At 41.7% G+C, this 17,696-nt stretch overlaps 2 protein-coding genes across 12 annotated transcripts in view; both read left to right on the top strand.

Moving 5' to 3' along the window:
- Nucleotides 1-55: 55 nt before the first annotated feature.
- On the top strand, nt 56-3,553 carry LOC118116809 (probable N-acetyltransferase camello). The gene is made up of 2 exons (XM_035168696.2): nt 56-222; nt 1,728-3,553. Exon 2 carries the CDS (start codon nt 1,737-1,739, stop codon nt 2,409-2,411), a length of 675 nt encoding a protein of 224 aa, XP_035024587.2. The 5' UTR covers nt 56-222; nt 1,728-1,736; the 3' UTR covers nt 2,412-3,553.
- Nucleotides 3,554-4,320: 767 nt separating this feature from the next.
- dctn1b (dynactin 1b) overlaps nt 4,321-17,696 on the top strand; it is a 32,443-nt gene continuing 19,067 nt past the window's right edge. For 10 of the 11 annotated variants that reach the window (XM_035168691.2, XM_035168689.2, XM_035168688.2 and 7 more), the window contains exons 1-4: nt 7,925-8,253; nt 11,850-12,101; nt 13,242-13,320; nt 14,680-14,711. In XM_035168691.2, the coding sequence (XP_035024582.1) occupies nt 8,221-8,253; nt 11,850-12,101; nt 13,242-13,320; nt 14,680-14,711 (396 nt within the window). In that variant the 5' untranslated portion in view covers nt 7,925-8,220. Of the gene's footprint in view, nt 4,478-7,924; nt 8,254-11,849; nt 12,102-13,241; nt 13,321-14,679; nt 14,712-17,696 lie in introns of those variants that run through there. The other variant, XM_047341588.1, reaches the window with a different exon arrangement.

Genomic DNA, 17,696 nt, shown 5'->3' with positions numbered 1-17,696 from the left:
CAAGCAACAAACCTGTTACAAAACAACTGTATTTACATTGTAGACAATACTGACTTGTCCTTTGTACCACTGTGGCGAGCGTCCCTGAACTCCTCAACTCCAGGACGTCGTGCTGGATCGCAAACAAACGAAGAGACTCGAGCATGAATCGAGTCGTTTGAGTTTCCAGGAGCTTCCGCTTCTCTCAGCTCGTCCTCAGCTTCCAAGAGTTCACACGAACAGGTGAAGTGTCTTTGTTCAGTGTTTCTACTTCCGACATCCACCTCTGAGCGGGTGTCTCCACTCCAATCGGCGGGGTTTAGCGCTGCTAGCCACCGATGCTAACTGCTGTTTGCTAACCAGGGGGGAATCGAAGTCGTGTCTGTTTTGGATTCGGAGGCAGCAGCTGATCCGTGAACTGGACATTCCACGTGTTTAAAGATGGATGATGATGAATAACAGGTTTCATGACAGCAGGGGTTAGCGACGGTGCCTTGCTCACCGTTAAACCCTTGGAACCCACTCACGTGTGAGGCAGTGATTGTGTCAGTTCACGTCATTCTGGTTGAACGGTGGCAACCGGTTATAAACCAGTTCACACTACACGACCAGCTGTGACAGAGAGTAACTAACAATACGCTACGATTCACTATTCATCAATCGATAAACTGCAAGTCAACACAATGATGTGTCGTGATGTGTGTCTTACTGACGAATGCACATTTCCCTAAAGAGGTTAACTGCAGGATTTGTGTGTTTGTGTGTTTTGTTTGGTGTCAGTTTCACAGACACAAATGAAACAAGGTACGAAAACAAGTGCTTAAAGTTAGTGCCTCTTTAATTTGTACAACAAACGCACTGTAATTGTCCCAACGTGCCATCATTCCAATGTAAAATAACCACTTTCACGAAAGTACGGTGGCACAGAGGGCTCAACGCACACTGCAACTTCAGAAAACGCTCTGCAAATATCGAAAAGGACAACGGAACTGTTTCCAGGGGACCCACACAAGTGATGCACCTGTCTGTAGCTCCGTGCTTTGTGAAGTTCCATCGCCACTGACGAGCAGCAGACTTCACACACTTTACACGTGTTGTGACTTTGTCATCAAAGTTGTTTTCTTGATGTCCACAAGTTTTTTTTAATCTATTTGCATGTGTTTTCCTAACTTGCAGTGTGTTGAGCTCTCTCGTTTTTACATAAAATCAGACAATACACATGAAATCACTCGTATATAAATAGATAAAATCCTGAGGGAGATGATAAAGCGCCTGAAGATTAAATCTCTCAGGATAGCGTTTTATTACATGACTATTTTTGTATAAATATTGATTCATCAGTGTGAAAGTTATTCCTTTGAGATTTACTGAGCAAAGACAAACTCGACCTGTGTTTTAGGGCTCGGCCTGAGTTCATCAGGGTCCCTGACCATTGTTGCTCCTCACAACATTAACAGTGGGTCTTTTGTTTTTGTTTGCTGGTGTGATGACAGGTCAGGAGGCTCATGTTACAGTTCCTCCAGCTAGAACCAAAGCAATTTTAAAAGCGTTTGTATTACGAATATAAAATGTATGGGTCATGTACGTGAAAGCATTAAGTTCTTAGCTAATAGAGATCCCAATAAAAAAATAACAATAACCTGCAGCTGTTGGATTAATGTATTAGATGTGCACTATTTTCTTCCTCTTAAATGAAGTGAAATTAATCTCTCCCTTACTTTTTGTCTCCCCGTTTAATTTAAATGCAGAGTTGAGCCATGGCCAATATTCAGATCCGCAAATATCGAGACGATGATGCCGAGGCAGTGAAGGAGATCTTCACCATGGGGATGAGCGAGCACATTCCTACGTCCTTCATGCACATCCTGAAACAGCCGCTCACGCAGATGGTGCTCATGATCGTCTTCTGCGCTCTCATGACCAGCTCCAAGTCCTTCCTGCTACCCATCCTGGCTCTCACCCTGTGCCTAGCCGGGGCCCGGCAGTTTGTCGCCTACATGTTCAACCAATACATCGACACCTCCCTCAAGAAGGACCTCAACAGCATCAGTGAGACCTACCTGAACCAGAAGGACTCTGGTTTTTGGGTGGCTGAAAGTGATGGCCAGGTGGTCGCCACAGTGGCTTGCCTCCCCGCCACGGAGGCGCCTGGGTGCTTGGAGCTGAAACGCATGTCTGTGTGCCGCAGTCACCGCAGGATGGGCATCGCTAAGACTCTGTGTCAGACAATTACTGATTTCACTCGTGAGAGGGGCTATGCAGCCGTCATTCTCTACACCACTGTGATACAGACAGAGGCTCAGAAGCTTTACGAGAACATGGGCTTCCAGAAGATAAGAGAGTTTGCTGTTCCCCAATTTCCTGCCAAAATCCTGAACTTCAATTTGCTTGAGTACAGACTGGATTTACAGAAAGACGGGAAAAGAGACTAACTCGAGCAGAAAGACGATTTCAGGTCCGCTCTACCATTCATTTACCCAGTTTCATCAGTGTGCTGATGTTTCTCTAGCACGCATTGCACAACTGAGCACCGAATCAACAAATCATTATTGTTTTCAAAAGCCTTTTTTTTAATTGTCAGTTACTTGTAATACAGTGGAAACTGCTTGTAGTGATCACGTTTGTCCCAGGTCTCTCTCTCTCTCTTAATTATTACTAATACTAATAACTAATACTTTTCTTAAATGTAGCTGCAGGCGCATTGATTCAGCTCGTCTCTCAAGCTGACACACACACACACACACACACACCACTATATCCAACTTCCACTGTATTAGTTGAGGAAGGTTTGCTCTGCCCGTGGTCACGCTGCCGAGGGTTTCCTTAGATGGAGCTTCTTTTAAAGTCTGTTAATTAATTAATTTTGTAAATGATTTCATCCATTTCTACAGGAAACTTAATTCAATAGATCGCAAGTTGCTCCTTTAATTTTGTAACTTTCCTTATGTTATTCGGAGTCAAATGAAAGATGCACTGATCTGATTATCATCCCTGATCTTATTACAGGGGAAACCACAGATTTTACATGTTTAAAACACACTTGTATAAATTATTTTTGTGTCTCCAGATGAAGCTGTGTGAAGTAAATGTCCTCAAGTGATGATAGTCAGAGAAATCTGGGGTCAGTGAAGTTTGAAAGAACCTCTGCTTCTCTATCGCTGCCTCAGGCTTGGAACTCGATTGAAACATCTCTGGTTCTGTTTATTTAATCCACAATAAACATTATTTTCTTGATGAATCACTTTGTCTTTAAGATGTCAGACCCACCGATCATCAGTCCAGACTCCAAAGACAGATGTCAAACAGAAAACAGTAAATCCTCACTCAATTCTGATTTAAAAATATTGGATATTATTAGAATAGTCAACTTACTAATCAACTTACTGATTGATTGACAAGCTGTTGCAGCTCTTGTTGTGAACCTGTTGACACTAATGAACTCTGAGATACATGAGTTGTACGTGTGATTTAATGATTAGCAATCAGTTTCCAGATATCAAATATTTATGTGTATGCATTTCCCATTTACGCACCTGACACACAATAAAACATGAACTTCTTCTTTTCATCTAAAGATATATCCACTTCTTCACTTCCTCTTTCCTTTGTAACATGGTCGGGGATATTTCAGATGTTTTTAAATCTCTTTTTCCATTAGAAGCATTGACCTCGTCAGGACCAGTAGATCTCACAGGGACCAGACCCCAGTCCTGTGAATTGTGTTAAGGTTAAATTTAGGATTAGTTATTAACTGGTCATTGTTAAGGTTAGAGATAAGGTTTTGGTTAGGTTATTCACAATGAATGGAAGTCAGAACAAAGTCCTAATAACGATAGCTGCACTAAGGTGTGTGTCAGGGTCCTGAGTCTGGTTCCTGTTCAACCGATAATAGAAGAAGAACAAGGCCCCCCCCATCACAGATAGGATAAATATCTTTTAGATTATCAAAAGTGTGATTTTTAAAAAAATGGATAAAAAGAACATTACTCTCAGCTTCAACTTTATTGACCTCAGTTGTGCATTCTTGAAAATGTGAAAGCAAAGACAACACAGGTGTAATTTACCTTCATCACCTCTAATTACCAACAACTGATCTTATTGTCTAATGTCTGCTTCCTTCATGTAACTTTACTAATTCTGGATGATTTATTTATTTATTTTTAACATAAAAACTTAATTCACCTACACTACACTTGACTCTTTTAAGTTAAACAAATGTGACTCTTGCTGTAAAAGAGAAATATAGTAACACAGACTTGTTATTCAAATCCCTTTTATTACAATATAACACAGATCATCCAAACACTATAACGTGTGTGTATTTAAACCTTGTTCCGCTGACGGGGGTTCAGCGGCCTCCTCCGGGGCTGTGTGGCCGGCTGGGTCAGGCAGCAGCTCGGACACCTCCGCTCGGATGTGCCGGTCAGACCTCCATGGATGGATGTAGCCTGTCAGGGACGGTGCGGAGCGACGAGCCGGATTTAAGGACTCAAAACAGGTCAGATTTAGCTCCTATTCGTCCCTGGCATGACTGGAGATAAGGTCCAAACCCGGATCCGCACCCGAGCTGATACATAAATCTGTGTGCGTCGGTTTGAAACGAACAAGTATTTGTGTTTTGGGTTTTATATTGAGAAGCGAAGCTAACGGCTACTGCTGCTAGCAGCTAGTCAGGGAGTGTCCCAGTGACAGCAGCCAGCACAAGTGCTGCTCTTAACACCGTTTATAGCAGATAAATATCATAAAACACACATTAATACGACTAATAATGGAGTCAGGAGTGTAAGTTGTATATATGGAGGTTCGGTTGGTGGTTTAAATGTCAGCGTGGATCCAGATATCAAGTCCCAGCAGCATGATTGGTCTCATTTTAATTAATTAATCTCAAATTCTCGTTGTTCCCCCCCCCCCCGTTTTAATTTCAATTAGTTTAATTTTGCTGGGAGAGAAAAACAATGTCCTGTCAGGCTGCAGCCACACCCATGCTGTGGTTAAACTGGTCCCACTGCACAGCACACGTTGGGAATCACACGTGCAGCTCCATTGGGTTTGGATTAAAGGACGTGATTGAGGCCATTGAGGCGGTGGAGTGGGATTCAGGCTCTGGTCTTTGGCCCTGGACACACTAGATGGCACCAAATGACTCATTTACCTTCGCTGTCATGTCTCTGGAGCTGTAGATATTTTAAATGTAATGCCAGAAGCTTGTTTTGCAGTTTGTGTGCACTGTAAACACTGACACAGTTATGTTAAAAACAGTTTCCTCTTATCAAGGTTGTACATATCATAATTTTGGATCCCTCACATGGGACCCTCTCTGAGGTTTCTATGGTTTCCCCCCTGTTTACAAGGTGTTTTTGGTAGTTTCTACTTATTCTCGTCTGGTGCAGGACACAGGACGAATATGGGCTCAGTGTTAAATTTGATGCACATTGAAATGAGGTGTTGGAAGGAACAGACTCTGACCTTGTTCTCTATGGATGACCTATTTCTTCCCTTCAGGGATGATAGTGCTGAGACCAGGCCTGGATATCATCAGCGTGCATGTAGTGAGCAAACAGAAAGGCAATGTACATCCACTATTCCTTATAGAGGCGTAATTTAAATAGCTTTGATAGCAATTAATCAGATTTTTAAAATAATTTAAACGTTTCTTGGCAGTGTCAAATATAATCAAAACGTCCGTCACAATTTCACACACCCCCGAGTTATTTCTTCGAATAGCTTTTCTTTTTTACACACGGTTTAAGACCTAATAAACTTGATATTTACTGTGATAAATATCAAACAGAAATTCTACAAATGTTCATCTTTGAGAACCAGTAACCGTTCAGTGACCGAAAGACTTGCATCGGTCTTGATTATCAGAATAGTTGCTGATTCATGTTTTGTCCGCCTATAGAATATAATTCAGCTCTCTGGTGTATGATATACAATTAAATAACAGAATAATGAAGGTTACATTACAACAAAGTAAAGGAGCTATACTTTATAAATATTTTATATGATCATGTCTGGGGGCTTTGAAATGGATTACATTAATTTAAGTGAATCAATAATTGAAGCCATTTATCAGATAAAAACACAAATCTGCTGTTATTACCTCATATTAGTGAACGTTAATGTTTTCAGCTTAATACCCACATACACTGAATCATTAGGTTTTCTGGTTATGAGGCAGATAAGTAAAGAATTAAAATGAATGGATCTCACATTGAGCATTTATCATTACCTTTGATATAAAATGAGCAAAATACCTAATTGACTTTAAAGTAGGATATATATTAAACTGATGTGTTAATTGTTGTTCACAGCTACTTAAAGCTTATTTACTCTAATGACATCTTAATCAGTTGTGACACAGCAGATTGTTTCATTCAGCCTTCGATACAAACTTAATCCATATTTCTCCTACGTCTCAATTCAAGTCAAATTTCTGCATCATCATCATCATCACCTTGCTCATGTTTACCTTGTGTAGTGATGTCCATTAGCTCGTCCCGGACTCGCCGGCTGACTGAAGTCCAGTGAGGTCGCAATGTTCGTCCTTTAAAATCCCAAAGTGTCCCCTCGGTTCCTGCAACCTTTCTGCTCACCGGTGTGAACTGGCTCCACAGCAGCAGCAGCAGCAGCAGCAGCAGCAGCAGCAGCAGCAGCTCTGTCGTTGTCCTGTTCCTGCCTGAGGAGGAGGCAGTTCTTTTTCTATGTGGCTCAGGGCGAGTTGCCTCTTCATAATTTCTTTCTGTGGGAGATAAGGGCTCCCCGTCTTCCTCCCACACGTCCCCGGCGCCCCCTCTTCTGGTTCTGCCTTTGTCATTAGCATAAAAGACTGCAGAGGTTTATTGTGTGTTTAACATCTCCAGCTGCGTGTAACTATTTTACGTATTTTACATTATATTCAATTTCAGGAGTTTAATGTTGACTGTGAAGCCACAAACAAATATATGACCTCAATTAGAATATGTACTAGTCACACTAGCACGTGTAGGACAGTACTGAGCCGACAATTCATTTAGTTTTACTGGTTCAAGCATCATGAGTGACGTATCTCCCCTCTTTCTGAGAGCTGGGTTTCTTTTGTTCTGCTGCTGAAATGCGCACTCTTGTAACATCTCCCATCAGCCTCTAAGCTGTAAGCTTTTACACACAAACCCTGCAGCCTTCGGCCTCTATTGCAAAAAGATGACAACACAGAAAAAGAGAGGGCCGAGAGTTAAAAAGCCCCAGCCATGCAGTTAGCTGATAAAAGAGAGTTAATCCTCGCTGTGTGACGGGCCCAAGCATCAGACTGGGCTCTAATGCAATCTGCTGGCTTCTGCTTACACTGTGCTGCATTACAGAGCATCACCTGGGCCTTTTGTGTTCCACCACAATGAAACCGATTTGGTTAGAACCTGCTGTGTTTTTACACTTTTTAATTTCCTACACTAGATATTTTTTCCCCCTGTGCTCAGACTATTATTAGAAGAAAGAAGTAGAAGAACAGCTCCTTCCTGAAATCTGACACTGATCTGACAGACTGCAGTGCAGGTTGGGCCGAGTTCTCTCTCACAGTATTTCTTTGCTGTATTAACGGCCTCAAAGGTTTAGATTTTGTTGTCAGATCATTCTTAACTGTTCTTATCACGACTTATATTTCTCTTTTTTTTCCTACCAGCCACAGCAGCCCTGATTAAAAAAACATCTAAAACCCTCTGGATCAAACTAGTGTAACATGCATGAGGCTGTCAAGTTTATTTTGAGATGCTTTTTGAGGTGAGCGTGTGCCGGCTCTAGGACCCAGCTCCTCTGTCTGGGCCTAAACCTCCCTCCCTCCTGCAGAAGCCGGGGCAGACAGCAGCGCAGTGCTACGACTCAGATGATGCACTCACAGCAGACCTGGCTGTTTTTTCCTCCTCTCTGCTCCACTGTTTCCCTCTGGTCCATTCATCGGAGGGGTGGATCGCACCGCCCGCTCGCCTGAAACTTCCTGACAGAGGCACGAGCTGCCGTCGGCTTTCCCCTGTGAGGAGAGAAGAGGGGACGGAGAGTTTTTAGGGCACTCGGGGCTGTTCTGTGAGGATCAGGAGAGGGATGGTGTCATTCTTTAAATAGAGAAAGGAAGAGGGAGACGCTCCGGTAGCATCCCTGAACCCCCCCTCCAGTCCTTTCCTCGACCCTCCCCTCTGTCTGGCTCACCCCACTAACACGGTCCTTCAGTCAAGACAGGGGGTTTGGTGAGGGGTTCGGCGACCAGGAAACATGTCACAGACTAGGAGGAGCACATACTCTCGGGTGAGTGTGCACAAGGTGTTGATACGTCCTGGTTAAGTGAATGAATGGGCCAGACTGTGGTGCCGAAGTTAGTCCTGATTGGTGCGCCATTGTTTCTGTTATGTCTGTTCGATTTGTCTCACTCACGTCAATGTCCACTTTGAATAGAAGGGTTTCGAATCCATTTCAGCGCTGCGTTTCTCCGTCTGAGTTGTCGCCTCTTTGTTTGCCTCTCGTGCCCCTCCGGGTTCAACGCTGCTGCTGCTGCTGCTGTGACGTTGGGGTTCAGACCCCATGTGATGACTCGACTGGAAACGATGACATGACAGACAGGTGATGGGTCCATCAGGGTCTGTGCTATCGACAGACACTGGAGACAACCCACCGGCCACAGGAGACTTCCTGTTGGTCATTGGTCTCTGAGTCAGGCAGCTGGGAGGGATGACATCAGTGTTTGCCACTCTTCACAGAAAGCCCCTTAGCGATCATAAATAGTCCTGTAAACTGTGTGAATTAGCCTGAATCACACGATGACTTCTGTTAAAACAACCTTCACGACAACATTCTAGTGACTTTACTTTTTTCAAGAACACAAAGTAAGACCACGAGCAGGCTGCCAAGTTCTATCAGCACCTTCATCAGAGCGGGGCACAGTGCAGCAGATGAGGCTACATGACAGATTTTTTTATATTTTTATTCTTATTTAAGTGTCATAGTCAGGGTGAGCTTGCGTGTGTTGTAAGAGTAGAGTGGCACTAAATAATTCAGCCCGCCCCTCTCTCTCGTCTCCAGCACATGGCGAACAGGTCGGAGCAATGCAAGCTCGAGCGAGGGGAAACTCACTCAGGACACTTCATTATTTTGTCGTTTTAAAGTCGACAGTTATTATCAAACACAATGGAAGTTTGAGTTCACACCGGGGACAGGTGCGTTTACCTCGTGTCGCCTCCCTGAAGCGACGCAAACCGAGGAATCCTCTCTCTCCTGAATCTGAAGCAATTTCATGCTTTTCATAAAAGCGACAAAGATTGAATTAAAGATGTGATTGTGATGTGCAGAGACTCAAGGATGCACATAACCAATTAAATGTCCCTTTCAGTGTTGGTTATGAATAATAAGGTAGGTTAATTGGACTTGAAGTAATTTTGGGAATTGGGGGTTTCAGTTTCTTAAGACTTATCTTTAAATGTTGAATTTTTCATATGAAAAGTCAGAAAGTGGAGATTAACGTTTGTCGTTGCCAACAAAATGTCCCGTATTGAAGATGTTTTATAAGAGAAATAAAGTTATATCACAGCTTAAAGTTATGACTGAGGTAAGAACCAATTAGTTTCCATTAGTATCCACCTTCATGTATTTTAGCTGAGAAGGTTTTTCTTTACAGCCTCTTTAAGGCCATTGTTCAGTGTCTGTGGTTGAGAAATGTAAATAGTAAATTATGCCCGTTAAGAACTGACATCATCTTTGAGCTTATGTTTGAATATTTTCCGGGGAAACCACGGTTTTAAAACCATTAAGATTCTTTAAGTGGTTTTACAGGGGCCATAATATCACTGAAAACAAAACACTCTTTATGTGATCACATTCCAAAGTATACTTTACGTAGATTTAACGCCTTTACCTTGGGCAGTGTTGATGGCTGAGTGTTAAAGGCCTTTAGGTGTGTCGTTTAACCAGATATTAAATTTTTACTTCCCCCTCCAGGAAGCCATATTTCTCCTATAAAAGACATATTTCTGTGTTTCTGCTATAATTTAAATCTTTTCACTTTTACTGCAGACAAACGTTCAGCCCCTCTGACATCCTCTACCTTCATGCATGTAAACATGTAAAGGAGGACAAAGATATGATCTGTGTGAAGGATGTATATAAACGTTTGGTGGACTTTAATTCTGAAGGTCATTATTGCTTATTGAACATATCTCGGTGAAGGACAAGTTTGCAACTGTAAAATCTTAACACATATTTGTGAATTGCTCAGGCTTTTAAAAGTCTCAACCTGAGCTGCAGTGATTATTCAATGTATTCGTTGTTTGACGTGACTTTATTTTAATGTTCAAATAACTGTAAAGTAATTTGCTCATTCTCAAAATCAAAGGATTCAAAGCACCTTGTTATTTATACAAACAAATAGATATGAGGATTAATGGTACGATTTCTGTCTGAGATCATTGCCTCAATTGATCATTTTGATTATCTAACAGTATTTTATTGATTGCCCCACTTCCCTTTGGAGCATACCCCCCATACTGGTATCTCTGATGAAAATAGTGAGTTTATCCTTCTCAATAATTGTTTGTATTGATTTAAAAGTTATGTTTGCAAGTTGTCAATAGATTTAGTTGTTGTAGACATAACACTGATTGGGTCATGTGAGGACAGAAACCTGCAGCGGATGCAGCAGATTTGTGAATAACACTAAATAAACGTCTTTATGCTGCTGCTGTGTGTTTTTGCTTCACTTTTCTTTTCAGGTGTCTGTTATTTAACCTTTGTGTTTAACAGCAGCACACACACACACACACACACACACACACACACACACACACACACACACACACACACACACACACACACACACACACACACACACACACACACACACACACACAGAGACACAGTCACAGTGTGAGTTTACAGTGAGCTCAAGGAGAGTCGGAGCATGTTCTCCCTCAGAGTAACAGTATCCGCTCCGCTCTGTCCTGTTCTGCTGAGTCACCACCGGGTCCAGGACTTCACACTGTAAAGTGGGTTACGCTGGATTATGTGACCGCAAACTATTGCAGCCGGAGTAAATGTGCTGCTGTTGAAACGTGTCACTGCGCAGTTTGTTCCGCACACACCAGGATTGCGTTATGAAGTCTCACGGTGTTGTTGCCATGGAATGATCTCACAAAGCTACAAGCCAGTGGTCCTGCAGAAGCGTGCGTTGACATTTACAGAGTGCACATTCAGGACAAGGCCTTGCTTTTACTTTTTCTCGTGTCCTGCACAGTTCACTGGGCCTGAATGACACTGAAACTACTTTCTGTCTTTTCACCCCCACAGCAGCTGGTCAGCGTGTACCTGAAAGACATGCTCCGATAAAAGCGTCTTTCATTGCAAATGTCCGCTGAGCTCCAACAGTATCATGTGATGCTTTGTGCTGTATAATATCCCTGTATCATATTCTGTGCTACAGCTCACGCTCTGATTGTCCTGCAGAGAAAAGTGTGTTTGCTTCTTCACGTCAAGTGTTTGTCTAATTAATACTTTCTCACTGTAAAGTTGTGGTAATAATAATATAATTGGACGTGATTGTAACTTAGTTTGTAAGACAGCTTTTGGAAACTTTAAACTAGAGATGTTTTACGATACAAGCACTGGAAATGTCCTCTGCTACGGCTGAAAATGCCGGGTTGGGCTTTGGCAAGTACTCAAATCTATTCACCAAACCAATAACATGTCTTTAAAGTATATTTCACACGGATAGAAATGCTATTTTCTTTTTCCCTCAAATCACACAAGTACTGTTTTTAGAGTCGTGATGAAATGATCTCTCAAGCTAAAATGTCCTGATTATTGATCCCTGTTATGACATTGAAGCTTCCTCTTGTTCTTCCTCTTGCCCCACCCAGACTACGAGCAGCGGCAGCAGCAGGATGAGCTCGGACGGGGGCGGGCGGCCCGTCAAGGTGGGCTCCCCGGTGGAGGTGATCGGGAAGGGGCAGCGCGGCACGGTGGCGTACATCGGCAACACGCTCTTCGCCTCCGGGAAATGGGTGGGGGTCATCCTGGATGAGGGCAAGGGCAAGAACGACGGCACGGTGCAGGGCAAGCGCTACTTCACCTGTGAGGAGAATCACGGGATCTTTGTGAGACAGTCACAGGTAAATGCAGAGATATTTATTCGATGCTTTAAGAAATACGAAGTCAGTCAGTGGCTGTTGTGTTCGAGAGCTCAGGAAGGAGTCAGGTTTTTTAGCTGTGTCATGATGTGTGTCGGGCAAATAAGGATTTGATCTGTTGTGTTTTTACAAATCACAACACGTCACATTTCCTGTGAAGTGCCAGAAGCTTCAATCAGAGGATGGTGCTGTCATCTCCACCTTCAGGCCCTCGAGTCCACCTGCAACTTCTCTGTTGTTTAGTTCTTTATTCTGTGATATTTTCTTTTAAGGTTGATATTATATTTGACAAATAGATGTGTGGGGGTTGATATTTTTCCTCTGCTGTCTGCGTGGGATCAGCATTTTTCCACTGCTTCAGGCTACTTGCTACTTAGCTGTGTTTTGATCAAAAACAAACTCTGTGTTCTGCTGCTCGACCTGCTGCGGAGAGTCCCTGCATTTCTACAGAACCTTAAATTACATCGGAACGGAGCTCATTTCGTCATATTTTCTGCATATTTAAATTCTACTGGCACGTCGTGGACTTTCAGACTAATGTTGTATCTCCGAACTTGAATTACTCTGATTGTGGTAAAGTTTGATTGTTTGAAATAGCAGATGAGACCTTTTGGAGTGAAGCATCTTAGACACACTGAGTTTCATACAGGAACATTTATCGACCATGAAGAAAGGCCGACTGTACATAGTCATATTCAAAGTATGAATTTGTGTTCTGTCGTGTTTGTTTTTAATTAATTAGTTCAAGTGGTTCTTACGTGAAAGGACACTTCACAACAAAACCATGAATGCTCCTGTAAGCCAGTTAATCAGGTACAGACATGCATACACTCACACACAAGGGTAAGCGTCAGTATTGATTAGGTATTATATTACTAATCCCCCGACTGTCCCTGCGGTGCACTTGTGTGGGTTGCCATGGAGATAAGGGAGAATTTCGACTCACTTGGCGACTTCTGCATTTCAACGAACATCATCAAACGAGCCAATTTAGTTTTTTTTTTGTTGCTCTCCTTTTAACATCTGCCGCCAACTCTGCCGATGAATAATATTGTTGGCAGCGAAAGCCTCCGATGTTTTGAAAGACGTCTAAATCTGTCTCGCTGTGTGTCTCTGTCCCAGATCCAGGTGGTTGACGATGGAGCGGACACAACGTCCCCAGAGACACCGGAGCCCGGCACCGGCAAAGTTCCCAAACGAGGTGAGGACACACACACACACACACACACACACACACACACACACACACACACACACACACACACACACACACACACACACACACACACACACACACACACACACACACACACACACACACACACACACACACACACACACACACACACACACACACTTCAGATGATTTTTGGGGTTTTGTCCTTGGTCATCACACAGGAGTAGTTTTCAGTTTTCTGGTCGGTGTTCAGACAGTGAGACGTTTCTAAATCTGTGACCTTTCAGAAATACAAGTTTCCTCAGGGACGCACATGTACAGAATATAAAACCTTCAGTGGTGTTTAGAAGCAAAGACAATTTCCTAAATAGTATCAACTGACATAGTGACAGTCGTGCACCTTGGTTGAGACGCAAAAACATATCAACATATATCAATGTTGACACAGTAAACTTACACATCACATTTTATGCTCACATTCAGGTTCATCATTTTAATTTCTCTTATTAATTGAAAATGTTTACAAACGTTAATGTTCCGAAAACACATCACTTTCCTCAAACTGTCCAATGCTGCAGCTCCTGTCTCTTTAAGGCCCAGGCTGCTCTGCTCTGATTGGCCAGTTGTCCCACTCTGTTGTGATTGGTTAACTGCCTCTCGCTCATGAAGAGAATATCACCTCTGCTCTTGCTTTACCTGGCATGCATTATGCAAATATAGAGACATTGGGATGTCACATGATATCACGATGCCCTGGAAGTCACGTCCGGACAACTGACGAGGTGTTTTTAGCAGCTTCAGTGTTTCCTGTGGGGGAGATTTTGAGATTTTCAACTTTGCAGAACTGTTCATTCACAAAAAACATAACTTTATAAGACACAAGAAGACAGAAATGTCTATTATATCTGTGCATGAGAAATTATTTGATCTGTTTATCACCTTGGTCTCATAAAACAGCCCAGGACGCAGATTTCTCTCTCCCAGTTTCTGCTTGTTTAACCTTTACGTTTGTCCGACTGTTTCAGTTCAGACTCCATGTTGAAAATCACGTGGAAATCTTAGTCTGAGCTGGGAAAAGTTGTTTTAATGACATTTATATGAAAGTGACCGGGATGCTTAATATCTCACCAACACACTGATACTTTTATCTTTCCTCCAGTATCGTCTGCAGGGACACAGTGGACACAACTTAATTAAAGATCATGCAGCAGTTTTCCACAGTTCAGTCAGAGCTGTATCCGTGTTGACCATCCGGTGAAAACACAATCAATCATGTCAACTTCCCTTTCGCCTGCACCCGGATCTTACTGGGACTTTGCACCTTTTTGCAAAGGATGATAAACACAGATTGTGATACGAGAATTTCTCTGTTTATCTCCTCAGAGATCCTGGAGACGCCCAAGTCCACCAAACTGGTGAGTCAGATAACGACGTGATGTAGCACAACGTTTCCTCTGCAGGGAAACCTGGAGCCGAGCTGCCAGCAGACACCTACACACACACATTAGTTGTAATGAATTCCCTCGCCCCTCGCCCTCAACCGTCACTTCTACACGCCTCATAACAACTCTAACCTAAACCTTCCTCTCACCATGGCCAAGTATTAACCTTCAAACAGCCCTGAACGTGTCAGAAAGTCAGGACCAGCTCAAAGTGCTCACCCTCCAGATATGTCATACAAGTACACGCACACTCACAATAACAATTTTTTACATGGACACCAATATTCCACCTATTGACCTTATTCAGAATAAGACTTATTGATTACATGAGTTGCCAATAGAGAGAGTTTAGTCTAGTTATGACTCAGATTGTTACAGCCACTACCGGACATGTCCTCAAGCAGTTGGTAACTTTTGTACCTTTGTGATTAAGGAGTATACGTGTCTGTGTAATGTGACTTTGGTCGGAATACTCCACGTTTGATTATTGTTTATTCTTGAGTTTCAACCTTATTCAGGTTAAGATGGTCAGAAAATGCTGATTTCTTGACGGTGTCTTAATCAGGTTACTGTTGGAATTATGGTGTCCATGTAAATGTCGACCTTGACAGACTGACGTGTGACTGTACACACACACACACACACACACACACACACACACACACACACACACACACACACACACACACACACCTTCATATCTAAAGCAAAGATAACGCAGTGTGTGCCTGTTGTATAAATGTTTACCATTAAATATTTGTTTTGAAGGCAGTTCCTGTCTGACACTGATTTAGAACCAGACACTCTACAGCTTAGAAGTATTACTTTACAGTACAAAAGGGTAATATATATACATACACCCTTTATATACAGTCTATACATACACCTAAATATTATTCCGTATCTTTTCTTACCCTATGCGACAAATGCGATACAATTAGTTGAGCACTTCCTCCTCCGAACCTAAATATTATAAACGCACGCAACCCTTTTATTTCTTTCATAATTACACTCTTAATCCTGAAACTGTTGTAAAGCATGTAAACTAAAGTATTGGAACATAGACATCCAACTATAAATACCACAACTTTATAGAAACACATTTTCTTTAAAATAACCTTAAATTTGTTTGTCTCTCGTCTGACCAGAAGAGGGCAGTGTTTACATACAAATGGACTTTTAGCTGTGTATTGTAAAATCAACTGATTATTAGATTATATAAGTGACAGAATGAAAAACATCCCTGAGATTATACATTTAAATGATGGTGATGTGACCTAATTTGTGGCTCCGACCACTCAACAGCCTCGGCTGCTCTAAAATACCCATCGGCTTGATAATGACTCTCTCAGGTGCTCGTTAATTTAGGTCATTTGCTGGATTTGTCTCTAATATTTCTCTATGGCTCCAGGGTCTGAAACCACGATAGATTATTTCTGTTTTGGACAGAAATTTTAAATAAGAATTAAGTATTTTGGGCAAACACAGTCACAGCTTGAGGAATCAGGGACATTTTTGTTTTGTTTTATTTTTTTCAAACTCAGAAAAGATTGGCTTTATATTTGACCAGTTTTTCATGGGTGTAAACGTGACATTTTATTTATCTTTATCACTTAAAATGTTTGACAAAATTCTTGAAAGAAAAGTGATGCTGAGTCACTGCGACCTGTACGATGCTGTTGACCTTGAGTTTTGGTTTAATCCTAAATTACACCAACGATCTTTCTGTCCACATAAAACAATCTAATTCATATTACGGTTCCTTTTTGATGATAACACGAGCAAAATTAAACCTGGATGAGGCCTCTGTAGATTTTATTGATACATTCATATATTATTTGCAGGTGAAAAGTGTTAATTTCCAACTGAGTGACTCTAAATCTCTCAATGAGAAGTTCGGCTCCCTCCTGACTTTGATCACGTCCAGTCCCGTCTTCTTGGATTGGCCCTTAAATGTCACCGTGTGTTCACAGTGAAACAAACTGACATTTGCCGGATGTTTCACAGAACCGATCAGTTCACCCTCACGTAGAAACCTACAGCATTTTGTTCCTTTCATTTTTCATCATCTTTGATTTAATGGAGTCTCTGAGACTCGACAAGAGTAAAAAGGAGAAAGAGAGCTGGAGAAACGGACAAGGTCACTTTTAGAAAAAAGATTTAGTGATATTTTCTAAATCAGTCTAAATCATTCACGTGGTAGTTTGATCTTTAAACTAGAATATCACTCAGTCAAACTCATACTTCTACAAATGCCAATTCCATGATTATCCTAAGAAACCACATTTAAATTGACTAGATTCGGGTTCTTATTTACCATAAGATCACTAAATATGACTGATCCTTTTTCATCAAGATCCATGAATTACTCCCAGGAAACTGGTGAAATTGTAAAAACAATAAAAAGCCCTCTCTTGCAACGTTAAAGAAAGTGAATATAAAAAAAATCCCTGGATCCGCTCCCTTATACAGACACATCCCAAAATTTGATGGGTTCTTTCTTATCTGTTTAGTAGTTTTTGTGTGATGCTGCTGACAAACAAACAAACACGCCAGCAAACCAACAGGCAGGGACGACCTCTTTGACGGTTAAAAAACAAATTAACCGTAAGTGTACAAACATCTCTCTACTGACAAAATGAGTAATTGTACAGAAATGCTCAAAATTATTCATAAGAGCTTTTTATTTTAGTTTGACTGTGACACGGAAAGAAAATCAAAAGCAGTCACCGCAACAATTACTGTAGAAACGTTGATTTACTGTGTTGAGTATTTTAGAAGTAAAAACCAGAATGTGTGTCATATTGATATAAAGAAGCTTTGTGTGATTAAAAAAACAAATTTCTAACACGTTTGTCACGTTTCAATAGGATTTCACTTATTTGTGGTTTGTGTGAAAATGAGCAGACGGAAGAATGTGAGTGAGCCAGAGAAGTGTTTGTCAAAATATACTGACGT

The sequence above is a fragment of the Hippoglossus stenolepis genome, chromosome 10, assembly GCF_022539355.2.
Source record: "Hippoglossus stenolepis isolate QCI-W04-F060 chromosome 10, HSTE1.2, whole genome shotgun sequence".
Taxonomy (NCBI): domain Eukaryota; kingdom Metazoa; phylum Chordata; class Actinopteri; order Pleuronectiformes; family Pleuronectidae; genus Hippoglossus; species Hippoglossus stenolepis.
The sequence above is the reverse complement of the archived record's forward strand: the minus strand, read 5'-3'. Positions and strand labels throughout refer to the sequence as shown.